General features: G+C 33.4%; 1 protein-coding gene across 1 annotated transcript in view; it reads right to left on the reverse strand.

Moving 5' to 3' along the window:
- Positions 1-25,334, reverse strand: part of LOC138329770 (harmonin-like) — a 45,433-nt gene that overhangs the window by 18,992 nt on the left and 1,107 nt on the right. Inside the window, 11 exon segments of the mRNA XM_069277061.1 lie at positions 1,039-1,301; positions 1,762-1,818; positions 2,558-2,699; positions 3,810-3,895; positions 4,455-4,505; positions 4,507-4,537; positions 18,165-18,186; positions 18,665-18,773; positions 19,559-19,632; positions 20,243-20,370; positions 20,552-21,283. Of these exon segments, the coding sequence (XP_069133162.1) occupies positions 1,039-1,301; positions 1,762-1,818; positions 2,558-2,699; positions 3,810-3,895; positions 4,455-4,505; positions 4,507-4,537; positions 18,165-18,186; positions 18,665-18,773; positions 19,559-19,632; positions 20,243-20,370; positions 20,552-20,679 (1,091 nt within the window). The 5' untranslated portion in view covers positions 20,680-21,283.

A 25,334-nucleotide genomic window follows, 5' to 3' on the forward strand; every position in this document is an offset into this window, starting at 1 on the left:
TCAACTTCTTATAAGGTATGTATACACATTTCTATGAACTGTGCACTTCAAATTCTTTTCTGTCAGTTTGAATCTTCAGAATTTTTCTTCATAAAATAGATTTAGAAATATGTAATTGCAGTCATGCACAGTTACTTGAAATCAAACTAGAATTTAGACGGCTCAGAAAATTCAAACGTCAAATATAGGCAGTAAGTGATGATTGTGCAGAATTAAGAAGATAAACTATGATCAAACAAACATATACAATACACAAATAAAATGTCTACATGCAATAACCATGCATTGATATTCAGGTCTGCAAATCAGTATTGATGTATTTTTTTCCATAATTATTATACAGTTAAGCTGTATTTGATTTACCAAGGTATATAATCATTTCTCCAGACATAAGTAGAAATTGTAACTTTAAAGTGAATAGTCGGGCAAAGAAAACCAGTCTAAATGCGTTTATTGGCCTTCCAAAAGTTCTCACATATTAATAGGACGGTCAAGTTCTGCTTAGTTTCCCAGTTTCTGATCATTAGAGTAAAGTTGAAAGCATTGAAAGCGAGGCTGCGTGGAAATGTAACCACAGACATAGTGAGCCCGGGAGGACGTTTTAGAATTCTCATACTTTAAATTAATTTTTTTCGTACGCAGACAGATTTTGACGAGAGATTTTATTTTTCTATTTCATAAGAAATTAATACTGGATACATTCACACCATTTTTACCAACTTCAGCCATCCTTGCCCGACTGTTCACTTTAATAAATAGGTTACTCTGTTGTGTAATAAAATTATACTTTTTTTAATCTAACTGTTACAGTGTGTGGAGTTGTCTCCCCTGCATTAAATGACTAGCGTATCATCGAGTAAGCAGGAAATCTTTCATAGAAAAATATTACTGATTGAAGAAAATTTGACTAGAAACTTAATCAAAATATGATCTGTAAATAATTATAATTGATATATTAAGTGCCACAAGACAAAACTTTTTCAAAATAATTCCATAACAGTTTCTTCATCCTCGTCTTGGTAGTGACTATAGCCATACCTGTCTGTAGTCTGGTCCACAGGTAGTGGGGGAGGGGGTGGCGGAGGGGCGGGGGTTGACACCAGGGTGGGGGCAGGGGGCGGGGCTGCCTTCTTCTTCTCCTTCATTACCACAGCGTATTCTGGTTCCTGGTCACGGTAACGATTAGGATCCACCCGTTCCTCATCATGGAGAGGATTTGACTCGACCTGTTCATGTTTTGGAGGATCTCGTGGTGTCTGAGTCCGAGTGTTGATTGCAGAAGATTGTACGATATGTATTCCCTAGATAAAATCAATCAAATTGTATATGTATTCCCTAGATAAGATCAATCAAATTGTCAATATGTTTTCCCTGGATATATAAGATCTATCAAATTGTATGATATGTATTCCCTGGATAAGATCAAATTTCACACTCAATGGTTTACATATAACTAGTAAAATATTTCTTAATTCTTTGGTAATGAATGCTTCGAAAGCAGTAGATGTTATATATGGGCCTAAAGCAGTGTCTCACTGTTAGTGACAAATTAATTACTAATTACTTAATGCCATCTATCACTGGAATTTGTTTTATTTGTTATCAATTTAGAAAATTAACAGAATGTCCCCATCTCTTTACAAAGTATATCTGTTATTACTGTGATATAAAGCGTAAATCCCTCTTTTTGATATTATTTCTTTATAGGACCTATGCATGTCCAGGGATTACCTAAATTGTCTCTCTTGTTTGCACACTTACCGACTTCTTTCTGATGACTAGATTAAGTTCCTTGCTGCTTTTAAGTGCCACAATTGCCTGGACAATATTAAAAATCATATTAAATCAGAATACGTGTAATTAAATCAGATGAATATTAATGAGTTATCTGCCATTGTGTATAGGCATTGTTTATGATGTCATGTGATTGCAAGTTTTTCAGTGGATCAAAACAACAAATTGAGTGAGTTGAGATAAAAACAAGCAAATTCATGGAATTTCTATCCCCTGCTTTAGTTATTAAAAGGGCCATAACTCTGCCAAATAGGGTCCTATGAAAGTGCCGATTGAACTAGTGGCCAAAGCACTGAGACATTTAACCATGTTATCAAGTTTTAAGTTTTTAGAAAAGCTGTTTATATTTTTAAAAGTTATTGAACGGAAACAGAGGAAAATGGTATTTTTCTTTAATCAAAGGCCCATAACTCTGCCAAAGAGGGTTTGATTATAATGCCTAGCGAAACCATCTGAGCCCTGGACACATTTAACCATTTGACCATGTTACAAAAATATCACTTAAAATTTGTGGCAGTTATTGCATGGAAACTAAGCGTTACAGACAGACAGACGGAACTCTGTATAATGCAAAGACAAAATTTGCAATGTACACACAACTTTGAATATCCTCTCTTGTTCAGTAGTGAAATATTAAGTATTAAGTACATGTAAGTTTACTGAAATTATTTAAGTATTGTGTACAATAAAGATTCAAGTTGCATCAGTATTCGTGAATTATCCTTACACTAATTATACAGTTTCATACAAATGTGATTTATACCTCATTATGGGACACGTCCAGGAAGCTGATGCCATTGACCTCTAGGATCTGGTCTCCGACCTCCAGGCCGATCTGCTCCCCGAGGCTCTGTGGCCCTACTCTCTGGATGTAGATGCCCCGCCCCTGGGGACCACTCATGATACTAAATAAGAAGGAAACAAAAAATGCTATTTTATTCTGTTATATACAATATATTGTATAAATAACTATATATAGAAATAGTATATTTAAACTGAAAATGAATCGGTTGATTGGTTTGGCTCTTTACTAACAGCAGGGTATTTTAATGAAGGGCTCCCTTGTATGCAGTTTGATGGGAGTGTTAATGTCTATGTTTTTTTGGAGACTGCAGTATATTTTAATGCTGTCTCTGCGAAAACGAAAACTCTTGTCAATTTTATAGCGCTATTTTACTGAAGCATTATGATACGTATATGTTGACTGGTAGATTACGAGATTATGTCACTGAAGCATTGTGATACGTATATGATATCTGGTAGATTACCAGATTATCATTCGTCCTCGATCTCTAAAAGTCCTGTTTAGCTTTGTGGTTACAAATTGTACAGATTTCTGTGATTTTCATCGCATACTCCAGCCCAATATCCTTCCATAAATACAAAAATATTAATTAAGCTAGTCCTTCCTTTCACTAATAGCTAGCTGGGGCTCACCTGCAAAATCATTTAGGTTTTCTCCAAGAACTCTAGTTTCCTCCAAATCCAAGACCCCTCGTGCACACATCTCAGGGCCATCCAAAATGTTTTGTATATGTTATACATGTCAAATATGTAACAAGGTTTATATTTTGTGAAAATTACGTAAATCTACCTAATACATGCACCCTTATAGGCTTTTGGTTTATTTAGTTTTCTATTAAAAATCACAGTCATTTAAAGATGTGTTTGGTATGATGGTGGAGGAAAGCGGAGTACCTGGAGAAAAAACACTGACTTGCAATCAGTACCTGGCAACTGCCACACGTGGGATTCGAATTTGTGACCCAGATGTTGAGGGCTTGTTGCAATATGTCAGGACATCTTAACCACTCAGCCACTGTGGCCCCATGCAGCCGTATGCTATATAGTCATGAACATGCATGTTCAGGTCAGGCATAGTCTTTTATTAGCAGGGAATAGTATTCTTAACGCACACTATGATCTGATTATGTATAATGTATTCCGAATTATGATCAGAGCAAGAAAGTACACAGATATATAAATTGTTTACATTATCTGATATTGTTACTGACCTACATCCTAGAGAAGGGGAGGTCCTCAGATTGGCAAAAAGCTTGACTACTTCTCCCTCCTCCTCCGCCATTGGACGCTGCTGTTGCTGCTTCATCTAATCAAGAATTATGATTAAAGGCTTATAACACTGAAGTCAGGTGGTTTGAGGAATTCATTAAAGCACTTCATCCTCATAAACTTGAACAAGATTTTTCATGGAACTAGGTCAAGTGTCATATAATATAGGTCACATGGATTTATACTTACCGCAGTAAATTACAATTGACGTACTACTAGGTGATGTTACAAAGTTATAATATAGGTCACAGTGATATATACTCAGGTGATGTTTACAAAGTTATAATATAGGTCACAGTGATATATACTCAGCAGTAAATTACAATTAACGTACTACTAGGTGATGTTACAAAGTTATAATATAGGTCACAGTGATATATACTCAGCAGTAAATTACAATTAACGTACTACTAGGTGATGTTACAAAGTTATAATATAGGTCACAGTGATATATACTCAGGTGATGTTACAAAGTTATAATATAGGTCACAGTGATATATACTCAGGTGATGTTACAAAGTTATAATATAGGTCACAGTGATATATACTCAGCAGTAAATTACAATTAACATACTAGGTGATGTTACGAAGTAAAGAGTACTTACAACACTTTTCTTGCGGTCCCGCTTCTCTACATACTATCCATGTCAGCGCATCTCCCTGTTTTTCTGGATAAAGAAATTCATTTAGTTATTGATGAACTGGGCAAACAAAGAAAAATCATTACATTTAGTTACTGATGAACAGGGGGCATCATAACAAAGAAAAATCATCATATATAGTTACTGATGAACAAGGCAAACAAAGAAAATCATCACATATAGTTACTGATGAACAGGGCAAACAAAGAAAAATCATCACATTTAGTTACTGATAAACAAGGCAAACAAAGAAAAATCATTACATTTAGTTACTGATACAAGCAAACAAAGAAATAACATTTTAGTTACTGATGAAGGCAAACAAAGAAAAATCATCACATTTAGTTACTGATGAACAAGGCAAACAAAGAAAAATCATCACATTTAGTTACTGATGAACAAGGCAAACAAAGAAAAATCATTACATTTAGTTACTGATGAACAGGGCAAACAAAGAAAAATCATCACATTTAGTTACTGATGAACAGGGCAAACAAAGAAAAATCATTACATTTAGTTACTGATGAACAAGGCAAACAAAGAAAAATCATTACATTTAGTTACTGATGAACAGGGCAAACAAAGAAAAATCATTACATTTAGTTACTGATGAACAGGGCAAACAAAGAAAAATCATTACATTTAGTTACTGATGAACAGGGCAAACAAAGAAAAATCATTACATTTAGTTACTGATGAACAAATTAAGGCAAACAAAGAAAAATCATCACATTTAATTACTGATGAACAAATTAAGGCAAACAAAGAAAAATCATTACATTTAGTTACTGATGAACAAGGCAAACAAAGAAAAATCATTACATTTAGTTACTGATGAACAGGGCAAACAAAGAAAAATCATTACATTTAGTTACAGATGAACAAGGCAAACAAAGAAAAATCATCACATTTAGTTACTGATGAACAAGGCAAACAAAGAAAAATCATTACATTTAGTTACTGATGAACAGGGCAAACAAAGAAAAATCATCACATTTAGTTACTGATGAACAAGGCAAACAAAGAAAAATCATTACATTTAGTTACTGATGAACAAGGCAAACAAAGAAAAATCATCACATTTAGTTACTGATGAACAAGGCAAACAAAGAAAAATCATTACATTTAGTTACTGATGAACAAGGCAAACAAAGAAAAATCATCACATTTAGTTACTGATGAACAAGGCAAACAAAGAAAAATCATCACATTTAGTTACTGATGAACAGGGCAAACAAAGAAAAATCATCACATTTAATTACTGATGAACAAGGCAAACAAAGAAAAATCATCACATTTAGTTACTGATGAACAAGGCAAACAAAGAAAAATCATCACATTTAGTTACTGATGAACAGGGCAAACAAAGAAAAATCATTACATTTAGTTACTGATGAACAAGGCAAACAAAGAAAAATCATTACATTTAGTTACTGATGAACAGGGCAAACAAAGAAAAATCATTACATTTAGTTACTGATGAACAGGGCAAACAAAGAAAAATCATTACATTTAGTTACTGATGAACAAGGCAAACAAAGAAAAATCATTACATTTAGTTACTGATGAACAGGGCAAACAAAGAAAAATCATTACATTTAGTTACTGATGAACAGGGCAAACAAAGAAAAATCATTACATTTAGTTACTGATGAACAGGGCAAACAAAGAAAAATCATTACATTTAGTTACTGATGAACAAGGCAAACAAAGAAAAATCATCACATTTAGTTACTGATGAACAGGGCAAACAAAGAAAAATCATTACATTTAGTTACTGATGAACAAGGCAAACAAAGAAAAATCATTACATTTAGTTACTGATGAACAGGGCAAACAAAGAAAAATCATTACATTTAGTTACTGATGAACAGGGCAAACAAAGAAAAATCATTACATTTAGTTACTGATGAACAGGGCAAACAAAGAAAAATCATTACATTTAGTTACTGATGAACAAATTAAGGCAAACAAAGAAAAATCATTACATTTAGTTACAGATGAACAGGGCAAACAAAGAAAAATCATTACATTTAGTTACTGATGAACAAGGCAAACAAAGAAAAATCATTACATTTAATTACTGATGAACAGGGCAAACAAAGAAAAATCATTACATTTAGTTACTGATGAACAGGGCAAACAAAGAAAAAATCATTACATTTAGTTACTGATGAACAGGGCAAACAAAGAAAAATCATCACATTTAGTTACTGATGAACAGGGCAAACAAAGAAAAAATCATTACATTTAGTTACTGATGAACAAGGCAAACAAAGAAAAATCATCACATTTAGTTACTGATGAACAGGGCAAACAAAGAAAATCATTACATTTTAGTTACTGATGAACAAGGCAAACAAAGAAAAATCATTACATTTAGTTACTGATGAACAAGGCAAACAAAGAAAAATCATCACATTTAATTACTGATGAACAGGGCAAACAAAGAAAAATCATCACATTTAATTACTGATGAACAAGGGCAAACAAAGAAAAAATCATTCACATTTAGTTACTGATGAACAAGGCAAACAAAGAAAAATCATCACATTTAGTTACTGATGAACAGGGCAAACAAAGAAAAATCATTACATTTAGTTACTGATGAACAAGGCAAACAAAGAAAAATCATTACATTTAATTACTGATGAACAGGGCAAACAAAGAAAAATCATTACATTTAGATTTACTGATGAACAGGGCAAACAAAGAAAAATCATTACATTTAGTTACTGATGAACAAGGCAAACAAAGAAAAATCATCACATTTAGTTACTGATGAACAAATTAAGGCAAACAAAGAAAAATCATCACATTTAATTACTGATGAACAAATTAAGGCAAACAAAGAAAAATCATTACATTTAGTTACTGATGAACAAGGCAAACAAAGAAAAATCATCACATTTAATTACTGATGAACAAGGCAAACAAAGAAAAATCATTACATTTAATTACTGATGAACAAGGCAAACAAAGAAAAATCATTACATTTAGTTACTGATGAACAAGGCAAACAAAGAAAAAATCATCACAGTTACTGATGAACAAATTAAGGCAAACAAAGAAAAATCATCACATTTTATTACTGTTATGAACAGGGCAAACAAAGAAAAAATCATCACAATTTAATTACATGATGAACATAGGCAAACATTTCTGGATGAACAGGGCAAACAAAGGAAAAATCATCACATTTAGTTATGATGAACAAATTAAGGCAAAACAAAGAAAAAAACATTTAATTACTGAAGAACAAATCATCACATTTAATTATTGCGAAATTAGGGCAAAACTAGAAGAAAAATCATTACATTTAGTTACTGATGAACAGGCCAAACAAAGAACATTTAATTAGTTATATTATGTACATGATGAACAGGGCAAACAAAGAAAAATCATCACATTTAGTTACTGATGTACAGGGCAAAACTCAATGAAAAATCATGTACACATCAACCAAATTGATCCCAACATTGCTTGCTCAAGATCTAAGAAGAATTCATTGCTTACAGATGAAACAAGGCAAACCTAATCAAATCATCGAATTTAGTTACTGGATGAACAGGGCAAACAAATAGAAAAATAATTCTCATTTAGTTACATGTTCATGAACTTTTAAGGCAAGACAATAGGAGAAAAATCACTTCGCATTTTAGTTACTAGATTGTTACATGGGGCAAACACAAGAAAAATCATTACATGGGTTTTAGTAATTACTACCCGCTTTCTGCGAGATACAGAATCCGTTCACTCACTTCTGGGATGAGGCTTAATAAAATTGGTTTAACTTACCTGTTGGGGTGAGATTAATTGAATCGTTCATCCACTTTGGAGCAAAGAATAATTAGAAAATCGGTTCACTCGATTTGGGGTGAAAACTATTACCCAAATCGTTACACTCACTTGGAGCAAGACTGGATAGAACGTTCAATCCCAATTGCATCAGACTAAGTAGAATCAAAGTAAATTGAGACTAATGAATCGTTCACATCACAGGGTTTGGGGTGAGGCTAATAAAAAATTGTTCACCTCACTTTGGGGTAAGGCTACAAAAAAATCGCTCAAACCTCTTTGGGCAAAGACTAACAGAAATCGCTAGTTCACTTGGGGTGAAACTGAATAGAATCGTTCACTCACTGTTGGTGCAGAAGACTAATAGAATCGTTCACTAGAGCTTTAGGGGCAAGACTAACAGAATCATTCACTTGGGGTATGGAACTAATAGAATGTTACACGCTTCTTTGGGGCGAGACGAGACTAATAGAATCGTTCACACTCCACTTGAGGTGAAACTAATAGAATTGTTCACCCTCTTTGGGGCGAGACTAATAGAATTTGTTCACCCTCTTATGGGCGAGAGACTTATAGAATTGTATCACCAGCTATTTGGGGCGAGACTAATGGAATTGTTCACCTGTTTTGGGGTGAGGCAGGAGAATCTTGACCTGAGGGGTAAGATTCTGAAGTTGTCAAATACATGGCTTAAGAATTCAAAAATTTTTATCTCGAGGGTTGAGATATCCTCCTCTCAAGATTCTTTTTCTCATAACCCTGAGTGAGCCACATGCAAAGATCTTGTGTAGTCTGTCTTTTACCCCTAAGGGTGAGATAGAAAAATCTCTCTCCCCACCCGTGAAAAATAGAAAAAATCTCCACCGTGGTGGAAATTGTGGAATATCCCTGTCTATGGTAAGAGAAAACCCCTTTTCACTTGGATTATAATTTTTTAAGACATTATCAGTACAAGGGACATAACTGCAGCATACATATACCTGTACATTGTCAATGACATCATCAATTATGACGCAGCAAAACAACATTCCTGTTATGATGGCAAGATGGAAACAATTGGAATCTCCCAATTTTTTTTAAGTATGTTAGAAGTAATAAAACATGGTTCTGTCAAGTGAACAGGGTTTCTCGACCCCCTCTCGATCAGCAATCCTCGTGTTGGTTAGCCAAAATCTTCCACTTGGGTTGAGTATTATCTGTGTCCACTTGACAGATCCATGTAAGATTCTGTTGATCAATTGACAGCATATGTAGCGGTGCCCTGTATGCACATGCACACATTTCTATTTAATGTTGGAGCAAAGTAACACAATAGAATATACTGACAGTAAACAAAGTCACACGTACACCTTAGCCTGGAGGTTTGATTGACAATCTTTGTCCTGCCAACTTTGAGTAGAGAAAATTTTAAACAGACTTTTCATGAGTTCAGAAACGTGATGATAAATATAACAATAGTATTAACACTAATACCAGAAGATATTGCCTTCTCCATTACTACATTTATATAAACCACGTCAGGCAGACTGTATATATTAGGCATCTTAATTCAGCTTAAAGCAGTCAGTATGGTACATCACCTTTGGTTAAAGTAAAACGGCTAATTTATAATAAAGAATATTGTATCAAACAGCCAGGTCATTTTATATCTTACAAATAATTAATCAGTGAACCAGACCTATTTGCACCTGTACTAAAAGTTCTGCTGGAGTAAATTCAATCATATCACTTTAATTAATATCACATTGATTAAAAACATTTATAATTAATAATTCTTTGTTTCAGATGTCAAAGTGTACAACAATAGACAACAGTCCACAATATGTCAGGGAGTTATTAAAGACCCAGGGGTATAAAATGTTAATTATGAAATATAAATCATCAATTATTACAAGAACAGGTATACACGCTACGGTAAACACTAATACTCACTCCAGGTGTTTACATGAAAAATTGATCAGCAGAAATATTAGCTGAAGTGTCAAAGCTGTCTACATTTTAATATAATATTTGGTAGAGGGATGATAGATTATTCCCTGGTATAATTAATATTACCTGTAACAAGATATTATACACTGGTCATCCTGAGACATAGTATATATTATCTGTAACAAGATATTATACACTGGTCATCCTGAGACATAGTATATATTATCTGTAACATGATATTATACACTGGTCATCCTGAGACATAGTATATTTATTCTGTAACAGGGTAGTATATACACTGGTCATCCTGAACATAGTATATTATCAGTACATAGTTATTATACACTGTCATCCATGAGAATAGTATACATCTGTAACAAGTATTATACACTGGTCATCCTGAGACATAGTAATATATTATTATACACTGGTAACAAGATATTATACACTGGTCATGGTCTGAGAGACATAGTATATATTATCTGTAAACATAGTATTATACACTGGTCATCCTGAGACATAGTATATGATTATCTGTAACATGGTATTATACACTGGTCATCCTGAGACATAGTATATATTATCTGTAACATGATAGTATACACTGGTCATCCTGAGACATAGTATATATATAATCTGTAACAAGATATTATACACTGGTCATCCTGAGACATAGTATATACTATCTGTAACATGATATTATACACTGGTCATCCTGAGACATAGTATATATTATCTGTAACAAGATATTATACACTGGTCATCCTGAGACATAGTATATTATCTGTACAGATATTATACACTGGTCATCCTGATCTGAGACATAGTATATATTATCTGTAACATGATATTATACACTGGTCATCCTGAGACATAGTATATATTACCTGTAACAAGATATTATACACTGGTCATCCTGAGACATAGTATATATTATCTGTAACAAGATATTATACACTGGTCATCCTGAGACATAGTATATATTACCTGTAACATGATAGCATACACTGGTCATCATGAGACATAGTACATATTACCTGTAACAAGATAGTATACACTGGTCATCCTGAGACATAGTATATATTATCTGTAACATGATATTATACACTGGTCATCCTGAGACATAGTATATATTATCTGTAACAAGATATTATACACTGGTCATCCTGAGACATAGTATATATTACCTGTAACAAGATATTATACACTGGTCATCCTGAGACATAGTATATATTACCTGTAACAAGTATATTATACACTGGTCATCCTGAGACATAGTATATATTATCTGTAACATGATATTATACACTGGTCATCCTGAGACATAGTATATATTATCTGTAACAAGATATTATACACTGGTCATCCTGAGACATAGTATATATTATCTGTAACAAGATATTATACACTGGTCATCCTGAGACATAGTATATATTATCTGTAACAAGATATTATACACTGGTCATCCTGAGACATAGTATATATTAATCTGTAACAAGATATTATATACACTGGTCATCCTGAGACATAGTATATATTATCTGTAACAAGATATTATACACTGGTCATCCTGAGACATAGTACATATTATCTGTAACAAGATATTATACACTGGTCATCCTGAGACATAGTATATATTACCTGTAACAAGATATTATACACTGGTCATCCTGAGACATAGTATATATTATCTGTAACAAGATATTATACACTGGTCATCCTGAGACATAGTATATATTACCTGTAACAAGATATTATACACTGGTCATCCTGAGACATAGTATATATTATCTGTAACAAGATATTATACACTGGTCATCCTGAGACATAGTACATATTATCTGTAACATGATATTATACACTGGTCATCCTGAGACATAGTATATATTACCTGTAACAAGATATTATACACTGGTCATCCTGAGACATAGTATATATTATCTGTAACAAGATATTATACACTGGTCATCCTGAGACATAGTATATATTACCTGTAACAAGATATTATACACTGGTCATCCTGAGACATAGTATATATTATCTGTAACATGATATTATACACTGGTCATCCTGAGACATAGTATATATTATCTGTAACAAGATATTATACACTGGTCATCCTGAGACATAGTATATATTATCTGTAACAAGATAGTATACACTGGTCATCCTGAGACATAGTATATATATAATCTGTAACAAGATATTATACACTGGTCATCCTGAGACATAGTATATATTATCTGTAACAAGATATTATACACTGGTCATCCTGAGACATAGTATATATTATCTGTAACAAGATATTATACACTGGTCATCCTGAGACATAGTACATATTATCTGTAACAAGATATTATACACTGGTCATCCTGAGACATAGTATATATTATCTGTAACAAGATATTATACACTGGTCATCCTGAGACATAGTATATATTATCTGTAACAAGATATTATACACTGGTCATCCTGAGACATAGTATATATTATCTGTAACAAGATATTATACACTGGTCATCCTGAGACATAGTATATATTATCTGTAACATGATATTATACACTGGTCATCCTGAGACATAGTATATTATTATCTGTAACAAGATATTATACACTGGTCATCCTGAGACATAGTATATATTATCTGTAACAAGATAGTATACACTGGTCATCCTGAGACATAGTATATATATTATCTGTAACAAGATATTATACACTGGTCATCCTGAGACATAGTATATATTATCTGTAACAAGATATTATACACTGGTCATCCTGAGACATAGTATATATTATCTGTAACATGATATTATACACTGGTCATCCTGAGACATAGTATATATTATCTGTAACAAGGTATTATACACTGGTCATCCTGAGACATAGTATATATTATCTGTAACATGATATTATACACTGGTCATCCTGAGACATAGTATATATTATCTGTAACAAGATATTATACACTGGTCATCCTGAGACATAGTATATATTATCTGTAACAAGATATTATACACTGGTCATCCTGAGACATAGTATATATTATCTGTAACATGATATTATACACTGGTCATCCTGAGACATAGTACATATTATCTGTAACATGATATTATACACTGGTCATCCTGAGACATAGTATATATTACCTGTAACAAGATATTATACACTGGTCATCCTGAGACATAGTAATATTATCTGTAACAAGATATTATACACTGGTCATCCTGAACATAGTAATATATTACTGTAACAACATATGGTATACACTGGTCATCCTGAGACATAGTATATATTATCTGTAACAAGATATTATACACTGGTCATCCTGAGACATAGTATATATTATCTGTAACAAGATATTATACATGGTATCTGAACATAGTATATATTACTGTACAAGATATTAACATGGTCATCCTGAGACATAGTATATATTATCTGTAACAGATATTATACTGGTCATCCTGAGACATAGTATATATTATCTGTAACATGATATTATACACTGGTCATCCTGAGACATAGTATATATTACCTGTAACATGGTATTATACACTGGTCATCCTGAGACATAGTATATATTACCTGTAACATGATATTATACACTGGTCATCCTGAGACATAGTATATATTACCTGTAACAAGATATTATACACTGGTCATCCTGAGACATAGTATATATTACCTGTAACAAGATATTATACACTGGTCATCCTGAGACATAGTATATATTATCTGTAACAAGATAGTATACACTGGTCATCCTGAGACATAGTATATATTATCTGTAACAAGATATTATACACTGGTCATCCTGAGACATAGTATATATTATCTGTAACAAGATATTATACACTGGTCATCCTGAGACATAGTATATATTATCTGTAACATGATATTATACACTGGTCATCCTGAGACATAGTACATATTATCTGTAACATGATATTATACACTGGTCATCCTGAGACATAGTAGATATTATCTGTAACAAGATAGTATACACTGGTCATCCTGAGACATAGTATATATTACCTGTAACATGATATTATACACTGGTCATCCTACACATAGTATCATATTTACCTGTAACAAGTATTATACACTGGTCATCCTGAGACATAGTATATATTACCTGTAACATGATATTATACACTGGTCATCCTGAGACATAGTATATATTATCTGTAACAAGATATTATACACTGGTCATCCTGAGACATAGTATATATTATCTGTAACAAGATATTATACACTGGTCATCCTGAGACATGTATAATTATCTGTAACAAGATATTATACACTGGTCATCCTGAGACATAGTATATATTATCTGTAACAAGATATTATACACTGGTCATCCTGAGACATAGTATATATTATCTGTAACAATGATATTATACACTGGTCATCCTGAGACATAGTATATATTATCTGTAACAAGATATTATACACTGGTCATCCTGAGACATAGTATATATTATCTGTAACAAGATATTATACACTGGTCATCCTGAGACATAGTATATATTATCTGTAACATGATATTATACACTGGTCATCCTGAGACATAGTATATATTACCTGTAACAAGATATTATACACTGGTCATCCTGAGACATAGTATATATTATCTGTAACAAGATATTATACACTGGTCATCCTGAGACATAGTATATATTATCTGTAACAATGAGTATTATACACTGGTCATCCTGAGACATAGTATATATTATCTGTAACAAGATATTATACATGGTCATCCTGAGACATAGTATATATTATCTGTAACAAGATATTATACACTGGTCATCCTGAGACATAGTATATATTATCTGTAACAAGATATTATACACTGGTCATCCTGAGACATAGTATATATTATCTGTAACAAGATATTATACACTGGTCATCCTGAGACATAGTATATATTATCTGTAACAAGATATTATACACTGGTCATCCTGAGACATAGTATATATTATCTGTAACAAGATATTATACACTGGTCATCCTGAGACATAGTATATATTCTGTAACAAGATATTATACACTTATTTTTAGACATTATATATATATATATTTATCAGTCGCGGATTTAGAGGGGGGGGGGGGGGGGGGGGGGGACCTGTCTACCCCCCTCCCCCCCCCCTTTTAATTATCTATATCTATGATCATGTTAAAAATTTGTGATTCTTGATAAAGGCCGTCTATTTTTGAAGACAATATGACTATTCTAGCAGCTTAAACAGTTACATAGGTTTGTAAAGCCTATTAATGGTGGATGAATTATTTATACAGAAATACACAACTGAATTATAGAGTATATTTCAACAATAACAGTCAGACTAGTAGTCCTACAGATACAGTGCACACATCACATACTTTTGTCACTATAGCGTACCTATACAAACAGAATCCTGCACTAAATTATAATAATTAATGACGAAATCATCTAATATTGATAATGATGGGGACTTCTGGACGAATATTTAATGAGATAAATACCTACTGGGAAATTTTACCTCCAGATAAATAGATTGTATTACAGCCTTATACAATAGAATATAAACCCAAGGTTAGCCTCGTTATCTCATCGTTAAAAATTCAATATTAATTAGCTGGCATGCTTAGAAATATTGATGGTTTATGAACTAAAAACACGACAATATGAATTGTACATGACCCCAGATCAATAACTTTCTACTGTAATATACAAGCCAGACACACCAGACCATTATCATCAAAAATAATTTTTGGCACAAATTCTAAATTAAATACTTTAACTCATTCAGCCCTGAAGATACGTTTGAACTCTTCTACATCAAAGACAGGTCTTTTCATTAATTAACAAAATTTAGGAAAAAATAAATCTACTTCATCAAATGTAAAATTACAAAAACAATGATGGGTGATGGGTTAAGTTTATTAGATATGGTCTTTGCATTAAGTAACAAGAGGTTAAATTATTCATTTTATCAAAAAATGGGCATATATATATGACAGACCTTTCTTGAACATAATTTTAGCTAGAGATTGAAGTTGTTAATACAATCTACCACAATTACGCCCTCTATCTCTGGGTTACATTAAGTTAAACACAATTTACCACAATTACGCCCTCTATCTCTGGGTTACATTAAGTTAAACACAATCTACCACAATTACGCCCTCTATCTCTGGGTTACATTAAGTTTATCTATAAACACAATCTACCACAATGACGCCCTCTATCTCTGGGTTACATTAAGTATAAACACAATCTACCACAATTACGCCCTCTATCTCTGGGTTACATTAAGTTTATCTATAAACACAATCTACCACAATGACGCCCTCTATCTCTGGGTTACATTAAGTTAAACACAATTTACCACAATTACGCCCTCTATCTCTGGGTTACATTAAGTTAAACACAATTTACCACAATTACGCCCTCTATCTCTGGGTTACATTAAGTTAAACACAATTTACCACAATTACGCCCTCTATCTCTGGGTTACATTAAGTTTATCTATAAACACAATCTACCACAATGACGCCCTCTATCTCTGGGTTACATTAAGTTAAACACAATTTACCACAATTACATCCTCTATCTCATGGCTTACATTAAATTAAACACAATTTACCACAATTACCCCTCTAATCTCTGGGTTACATTAAGTTATCTATAAACACAATTTACCACAATTACGCCCTCTATCTCTGGGTTACATTAAGTTTTTCTATAAACACAATCTACCACAATGACGCCCTCTATCTCTGGGTTACATTAAGTTTATCTATAAACACAATCTACCACAATGACGCCCTCTATCTCTGGGTTACATTAAGTTTATTTATAAACACAATCTACCACAACTACCCCCTCTATCTCTGGGTTACATTAAGTTTATTTATAAACACAATCTACCACAACTACCCCCTCTATCTCTGGGTTACATTAAGTTTATTTATAAACACAATCTACCACAACTACCCCCTCTATCTCTGGGTTACATTAAGTTTATCTATAAACACAAACACAAACGCCCTCTACTCTGGGTTACATTAAGTTTAATCATAAAACACAATCTACCACAATACGCCCTCTACTGGCATTAATTAAAACCTCTATCTCTGGGTTACAATTAATCTCGGTTTAAACACAATCAATTATCCCCCTCTATCTCTGGGTTACATTAAGTTAAACACAATCTACCACAATTACGCCCTCTATCTCTGGGTTACATTAAGTTAAACTATCTATCTCTGGTTACACAATCTACCACACACAATGACGCCCTCTATCTCTGGGTTACATTAAGTTTATCTATAAACACAATCTACCACAATGACGCCCTCTATCTCTGGGTTACATTAAGTTAAACACAATTTACCACAATTACGCCCTCTAACTCTGGGTTACATTAAGTTAAACACAATCTACCACAATTACGCCCTCTATCTCTGGGTTACATTAAGTTAAACACAATTTACCACAATTACGCCCTCTATCTCTGGGTTACATTAAGTTTATTTATAAACACAATCTACCACAATTACCCCCTCTATCTCTGGGTTACATTAAGTTAAACACAATTTACCACAATTACGCCCTCTGTCTCTGGCTTACATTAAGTTTATTTATAAACACAATCTACCACAATTACCCCCTCTATCTCTGGGTTACATTAAGTTAAACACAATTTACCACAATTACGCCCTCTGTCTCTGGCTTACATTAAATTACCTTTTTGTGTTGATCGTTTGCTAGTTTTGTGGCTGTATATTGACCATAGACTGGAGATATTTAAGAATTCTATCCGACCTCCACCAAATCCACATTTTTATCAACCATAACTCTTCACTAAATACAAAACCAAATGTGTACCTTACAATACCACAATTACAACAAATGGCCTTGACCTTGGTTATACTCACTCTTTGACTGGCAGCATCCCAATATCTAAATGGAAAAAGGAAAGGAATATCTGTAGACCAAATTTATTTTTCCTGTAATTTATTTTTGCGAATGTTGCTATCAAGATTAGTCCACAAATTGATATCTTCCAAAAATAATTATGGAAGGAATATAAATTTACTGTACATGTATTTAAATTTAAATCCATGAAACTTAATCTCTCCAAACATTGATCCTTTAAAATGGAAATCATGATTTAGTGATTGTGAAGAAATGTAGTTTACAGTATAATGGATGCAGAAAGATCACATTACAAATCAGTATATAACATATAGCTGTTAACTCAGGAGTGATGATAAATATGTGACATTTTCATAATCTCTAAAGTTTAATAAGATGTTACAATCTGACCTCACACCTGTAGTACTGGAGGTGTCCAATCATTGAGATATAGAGTTATAGTAGTTAAACAATAATGTCATCCTTGTCCCACAATATGTAAATAAGTATTGATAAAACTTACTTGTGACCTTGAGTTCCACCGCATCACGACCTTTGATCAGGTTCAGGACCTCCTCGTGTATGGCCTGTGAGATGGTGTAACCATTCACTCTCACAATCTCATCCCCAACCTAGAAACAATATCCATTAGGATATATCATCTGTACACACAATGCCAGCCAGACATACAACTTTAAAGAGAAATCTTTACACAACAAATATCATTTATAAGCATCATTAAGTATTGTTGATATATAAGTATACACACAGATATGTTTAATTACACAGTTACGCTCCACTGTGTGTGACTTTTGCATTGGTTACAACCCCTCCAATTAGCCTTAGGTTGTACTCCCGGCATGTTTTTTTTAGCCATTTTGGCAAAGTTCCCGGCCGGAAACAAGACAAGGCCGGGCGGTGGCCATGGCTCCTATACTTAGGCAGCATCGGAGAGGTGCCTGAAGAGTTTTAACTCGAAGTTAAAATCTCTCCAGGTTCCCGTAGATTTTCATAACTGGTCATGTATCACATACCCTTCAAATATCGTTTAAGTATCGTCTTATGTCTGGCCGGGAATTGAGAAGCAATCACACTACCCGACATTTGGCTAGGCCTAGTACAACTATCATTCCTTGTCTGTAAGATACCCGGGCGATATTTGTACGATGTCCGGTGAATAGGTGCCAGGACATCATATGATAATAGGCCGATTAGCATTAGATGTTCGGTCGGCACCCAAAAATTTCTCTTTGGAGACATCATACGATAACCGCACTGCCTCCTTTTTATGTTAATGATGTGAAACAAATTTTTTGACCAGTGTTGTCCAATGTCAGAAAAAAGGCCTAAATCAGCGGTGTAATCCCGATTACATTCTATCCCCAGATATCGGCCAAAATTGTGACCAAATTATTACCCTCAGTCCTTGTCGCTCAGCTTGAGATCCTGGATCAATGTGGGAGACAAACACCCCAATTCCATGTTCAAAACCTGAAACATTGATTCATTTAATTAATATATGTATACAGAAGAAATATGTTATTCCAGAATGTTATTCTGGAATGCCTGCATAATCTTTTTACTATGCAGATTTCATATTTCATTCTTACAGTGTAAATATTACCTCACCTGACAGTTTAATATCTCACTCACTCAGAGAAGTTATCTCCCCTGACAGTAACCTGTAGTTATCTCCCCTGACAGTATCCTGTAATATAATTACCATCTCCCCTGACAATAAAATATAATTATCTCCCCTGACAATAAAACATAACTATCTCCCCTGACAATAAAATATAATTATCTCCCCTGACAATAAAACATAACTATCTCCCCTGACAATAAAATATAATTATCTCCCCTGACAATAAAACATAACTATCTCTCCTGACAATAAAATATAATTATCTCCCCTGACAATATTTTTTTTAATCCCATGACAATAAAATATAATTATCCCCTATGGCAATAAAATACAATGAAATTTGATAATCCCCCCAGGTAATATCCTGTATAATTATCTCCCCTGAATGATTGATATCATTAAATATATTCTTACAATAACATGTAATTATCTCCCCTGACAATGGAATATACTTACCTCCCCTGACAGCGAATCCCAGACTTTCATTAGTTCGTCGCCGGAGATTGATGATTCGCCGACCACGACCAGGAGGTGTTGGTGCCAGTCGGTCAAACTCGAGTTGATGCTTAGCAGGAATCAGGGGCCTGACAATATAACAGATTAGTAAAACTAATAAGTAATTAACCTTCAGGTATACAAATTACTGTCTACAATTTACCACCTTTTATACCTTATCAATAATATCTGTAAAGACTAAAATCATTCCCTTCACCTGAGGTGGCGATTTTAAGATATCACCCTATATTTTTCAACCATTCTGTTTACCTGTGAATTTGCTCTGGTAAGCGTTTGACCCAACAGTACTCCGAGTGAAATCTGTGGATCCAATTTTCTGTCTCAATTGCCCGAATTTTTTTTCGTCTTTTTTTATCCGGATTGGAGCAACAATTCATTTTATTTCTTCAGTAAGATTAAGTTTCAGCTGTTATTAATAAATCTACAATTGTTGATCTTAAAATCCTGTTAAAAATGAATTGCTCCTATCATCATGCATGTCCATCCATTTGCACACACTATCTGGCTTCCTGGTTAATGCAGTGTGTATACCTCTTAATTATCCTCAATCAGCAACACATTTCTGTCATCATTAGTAGATCTTTACATAAATAAAATAATCTACACTTCTGGTTCTTCTTGCGACTGATAATTAAGTTTGAATTATACACATCCAAGTTTTCCCAAACGCACAGAAGCACAGGTAAATCTCAATTATATAACAGAACAAAGCACAGGTATATCACAATAACAGAAAAATGTGATAGTTAACTAATAGCTGTTTAGAATTAAGGACTATAATCAAGAAACTTGGTGTTTGATATCTGAGATCACACTGCAGCCTCCACAATCAAACTTTCGTTCTGATGAACCGACACAGCTGACCAGAAGTCAAACATCAAGACGGTATGAGGAAGTGTAGGTCGTTGTTAGAGAAAACAGAGAAATAATCGCTGACAGTCATCAATAAAGAAGCCCACGCAGACATAACTACATCATAACCTACAATATAAGTAACATACCTGTACTCTAATGACCAGAACACTACCGTATTTCACCTTATAATGACAACAACTATTATCTTTTCAAAAGATTGTACAATGTTTAAGTTAATAAAAACCTTAATTTCAAAATTTTTAAATATGGTGTAATCATTTATGATAGCTAACAATCTCCATATTATTTTGGATGTTATTTAGCTTAATTGTGACACCCAATGAGTTTGTGCTGGAGACCTTGTATTAGAGTAAATATGGTATGTAATCACCTCAGGTTCCGTCTAAGTCTCTACCGGGTATCAATAATTCATACCAGGTATATAACAGTCCAACAGGATGGCTATCGCGATCAGAAAATGTAAACTTAGCGTATATAAATGGTAAATAACTCACTTGTGATTCAAATGTGTTTCAATAAACAGATCAATAAACTGTTTGCTCACTTTTACAATCTACATGTGTATATTAATATAAAATGACATCACTGCACAAATACAACAAAGTATGTACAATATATATATATACAAAATAGCATGTATATACCTACAGTCAGTTCCTACAGGTGTCTCTGGACCATATCATCACAACGTCATACATATATATTTGGATGCATGTTGTGGTTTTTGCAAACTTAAGCATTTTAGCAACAAACAATTATCCATTGATAAAGATGAATACATGAGAGTAGATTATCCATGGATCAAATGTTACCAATGCATGATTAATATTCCACAATGGTATACATATTTCTTGCATTTAAGGACATGAGAAGGTCAGATGTACATGTATTATACAGTCTATCTGGTCTAATAACCACAATGACTGGTATTGTAAGACAAGCTGCAGGTACTACTACAAGATGCCCAGAGAGCCTGCATCGCTCACCTGGTTTAGTTAGTATCAATCACCAAAAACTTAAACAGTTAGAAAAAGCCGATTGTCCCTTTAGTCCGCCCCTCAGGCCCCCATAAAGTCGGCCCCATCATTTGCATGATTCTGAATCCCCATCCCATAGGGATGCTATATAAATGCAATATGAAAGCTATCCAATGCTTATAGTTTCAGAGAAGAATTTAAGTCTTTTATAAGTAAATACAATAATGTATCCAAATTGACCCTTTTGCCCGCCCCTCAGGCCCCCAGGGGGTCAACCCCATCATTTGTACAATTTTGATTCCCCTTCCCATAAGATCATGCTAATGGGAGTTAATAAGTTACAAGGAAAGTGCTGTACCATTGTGCCAGGATATACATACTGTGTTGTAATTTTTAATGAGTTTTAATTTGTTTACAATAAGTAAATGATGTAATTTGTGTGCTTTGATGACAGGTAGAGTAAATAATGTAATTTGTGTGCTTTGATGACAAATAGAGTAAATAATGTAATTTGTGTGCTTTGATGACAGATAGAGTAAATAATGTAATTTGTGTGCTTTGATGACAGATAGAGTAAATAATGTAATTTGTGTGCTTTGATGACAGATAGAGTAAATAATGTAATTTGTGTGCTTTGATGACAATAGAGTAAATAATGTAATTTGTGTGCTTTGATGACAGATAGAGTAAATAAGTAATTTGTGCTTATAGAGTCTTATGACAGATAGAGTAAATTGTAATTGTGTGCTTTGATGACAGATAGAGTAAATAATGTAATTTGTTGATTGATAAGACAGTATGTGTGCTTGATGAAGTAGAGTAAATAATGTAATTTGTGTGCTTTGATGACAGTAGAGTAAATAATGTAATTTGTGTGCTTTGATGACAGGTAGAGTAAATAATCCTAAGAGATTGGGCAATCAGTTGATATTTTAAAGAAGTATAAATCTAATACCCATCAAGGAGCCACAACCAAACACATTGAGTTCACTTTATACATTGTACCTAGACAGTAAATGGAGCTTCATACTGCTCAAGTTCTTTGTTGATTTTTATTTGAAAAATGTCTGGCGAGAGGTTTTCAAAAATAGTACCTAAGCAATGTGTTCCATATTCCCCAAAACATCAATCTGTCAAAACAGCAGCCATTTTTGTTCCAGCATCAGTTTGAAACAATTTCTATACTACCAAATTGAATGTATATACTAGTGACCCAGAACACCTATATGTACAACTGTACCATGATGCACAAATTTCATTGAAATCAAATGAGTTTTAAAGGGACAATTCAGTCTAAGAGAACATTAAATTTGCATGTATTTCAGAAACAAACCAGTTCTATAATAGAAATAGATTAATTGGTTTTACTGTGATATGTCAGAAAAGCCGATTGTAGTGAAATGTATGTGAAATGTTCAAACTCGCTAACTGTCCAGTGTCCACCATTACACATAGTGGTCGGATGTCTTGTATGCCGAACCCTGGCCCTTTCCAGTGTAGTAAAGAAATTTTTTTCTAGAACTACTGAAATCGCTCTTACGGTTAGTGGGTGTTTACCTTAATAGATGCATGTTCTTGTCTAAAAATAATTTCATCAAATCCTCTGTGGTTATGTATTGCATTTGTGTAACCTATGTGACTTTGGCTCGGGTATGGGTACAGCGTACATGTAATACCTTCTTAATCATATTGATCAATAATTTGGAATTTTAATGGTATCAATCAAAATACTTAACAATGTCGTGGAATTTGTCAATATTTCTTGTTATATGTTTCATAACCAATGTAGAACAATACATTCATCTTATTTTACTTCGTGGTTATATATATAATATGCCTGACTATGTCCCTTTAAATTTTCACCCCTTTACAGGCAATTGCAGCCATTTTTTATTACTTTTGGGTTTCAAGACTGCTTCAGGACTTACATAGTGCATAATGTTCAGAGTCCACTAAAAAAACCCTATACCAGTTTTCATTGAAATTGGACAATTTTAAAATTCTGACATCCTTGAAATTTATTGATCATAGGCCATTTTAAATTTGGATTTCTTGGGGGAAAATTCAAACACCTAATGCACATCTATATTTTAAAACAATACACCGTTTCGGTCTTTGAAAAGTAGTTACATGGTGGAAGAGTTATATAGACACAAGTGATTATGATAGGACTCTTGCATCTCTAGGGCTCTATATTATACAGTCAAGACTACACAGGGGACAAAGGGAAACGCTTTAACACACACTAATATTGATACGGAAGTGATCATTATAGCAGGTTTGAGTGACTTGTCCTTGAACATTTCTATTTGAGAATTTTGTTGCAGTTATCCCATAGAAATGAAGTGTATATGTTACATTAAGGCAGACAGCTGACCCCAAATTAATATCTGCTATTTTAATGAAAACAGTAGACATTAAATATGACCACTTTTTGCTCTTTACCATGATAGTACTAGTGAAATGTAGCTATTATGATACCTAGACGGAGAGTTTGATATACAGTAAAACCCCTATAACTCGAACAGCAGGGGACAAGATCAATAATTCGAGGAATACAGGGTATTCGACTCATCCGAGGTTGGTCATGATCGATCGTTGACAGTCAAAATGTCCGGTTTTTTTACGACAAACAATGCATTGCAACGACATTTTAATTACCGAAATTTCAGCATTTTGGATTTTTTATGAAAGTGTTTTTTGATAGCAATATCAAGTTGAAAAAAATATGTGTATTACATAAAATGATGATTTGAAAATACTGACGGCAAAGTAAATCAAATGTAAACGATCGTCAAACGTGGTACAAAATACCATATTGGTTCAAACAGACAATGTGTACAATTTCGATGATTTAATTATCAAAAATCATTTAACACATTTACAAAATAAATACAACACTATAAAGTTATTAACCAGCATAGTTACGAACAAAAAACGATACCTATGTCTACCTTGTAAAAGCGTTAGGTTACACGTGTTCACGAGGAAAGTTACGAAAATACAATATGCGGGAAAAGATACAGAACACACTGATAAAAACGAACATGGGTCAATTTGGTTTGTACTTTGCACTATCAAATTTTGGTATCGTTTATATCTTTTGAAAAAAAAAACAACACTGAAATAAAAAAAAATTGAACTTATATAGGAAGTCAGACGTCAGCGATTTCTTCCGA

Source organism: Argopecten irradians, chromosome 8 (assembly GCF_041381155.1).
Source record: "Argopecten irradians isolate NY chromosome 8, Ai_NY, whole genome shotgun sequence".
Taxonomy (NCBI): Eukaryota; Metazoa; Mollusca; class Bivalvia; order Pectinida; family Pectinidae; genus Argopecten; species Argopecten irradians.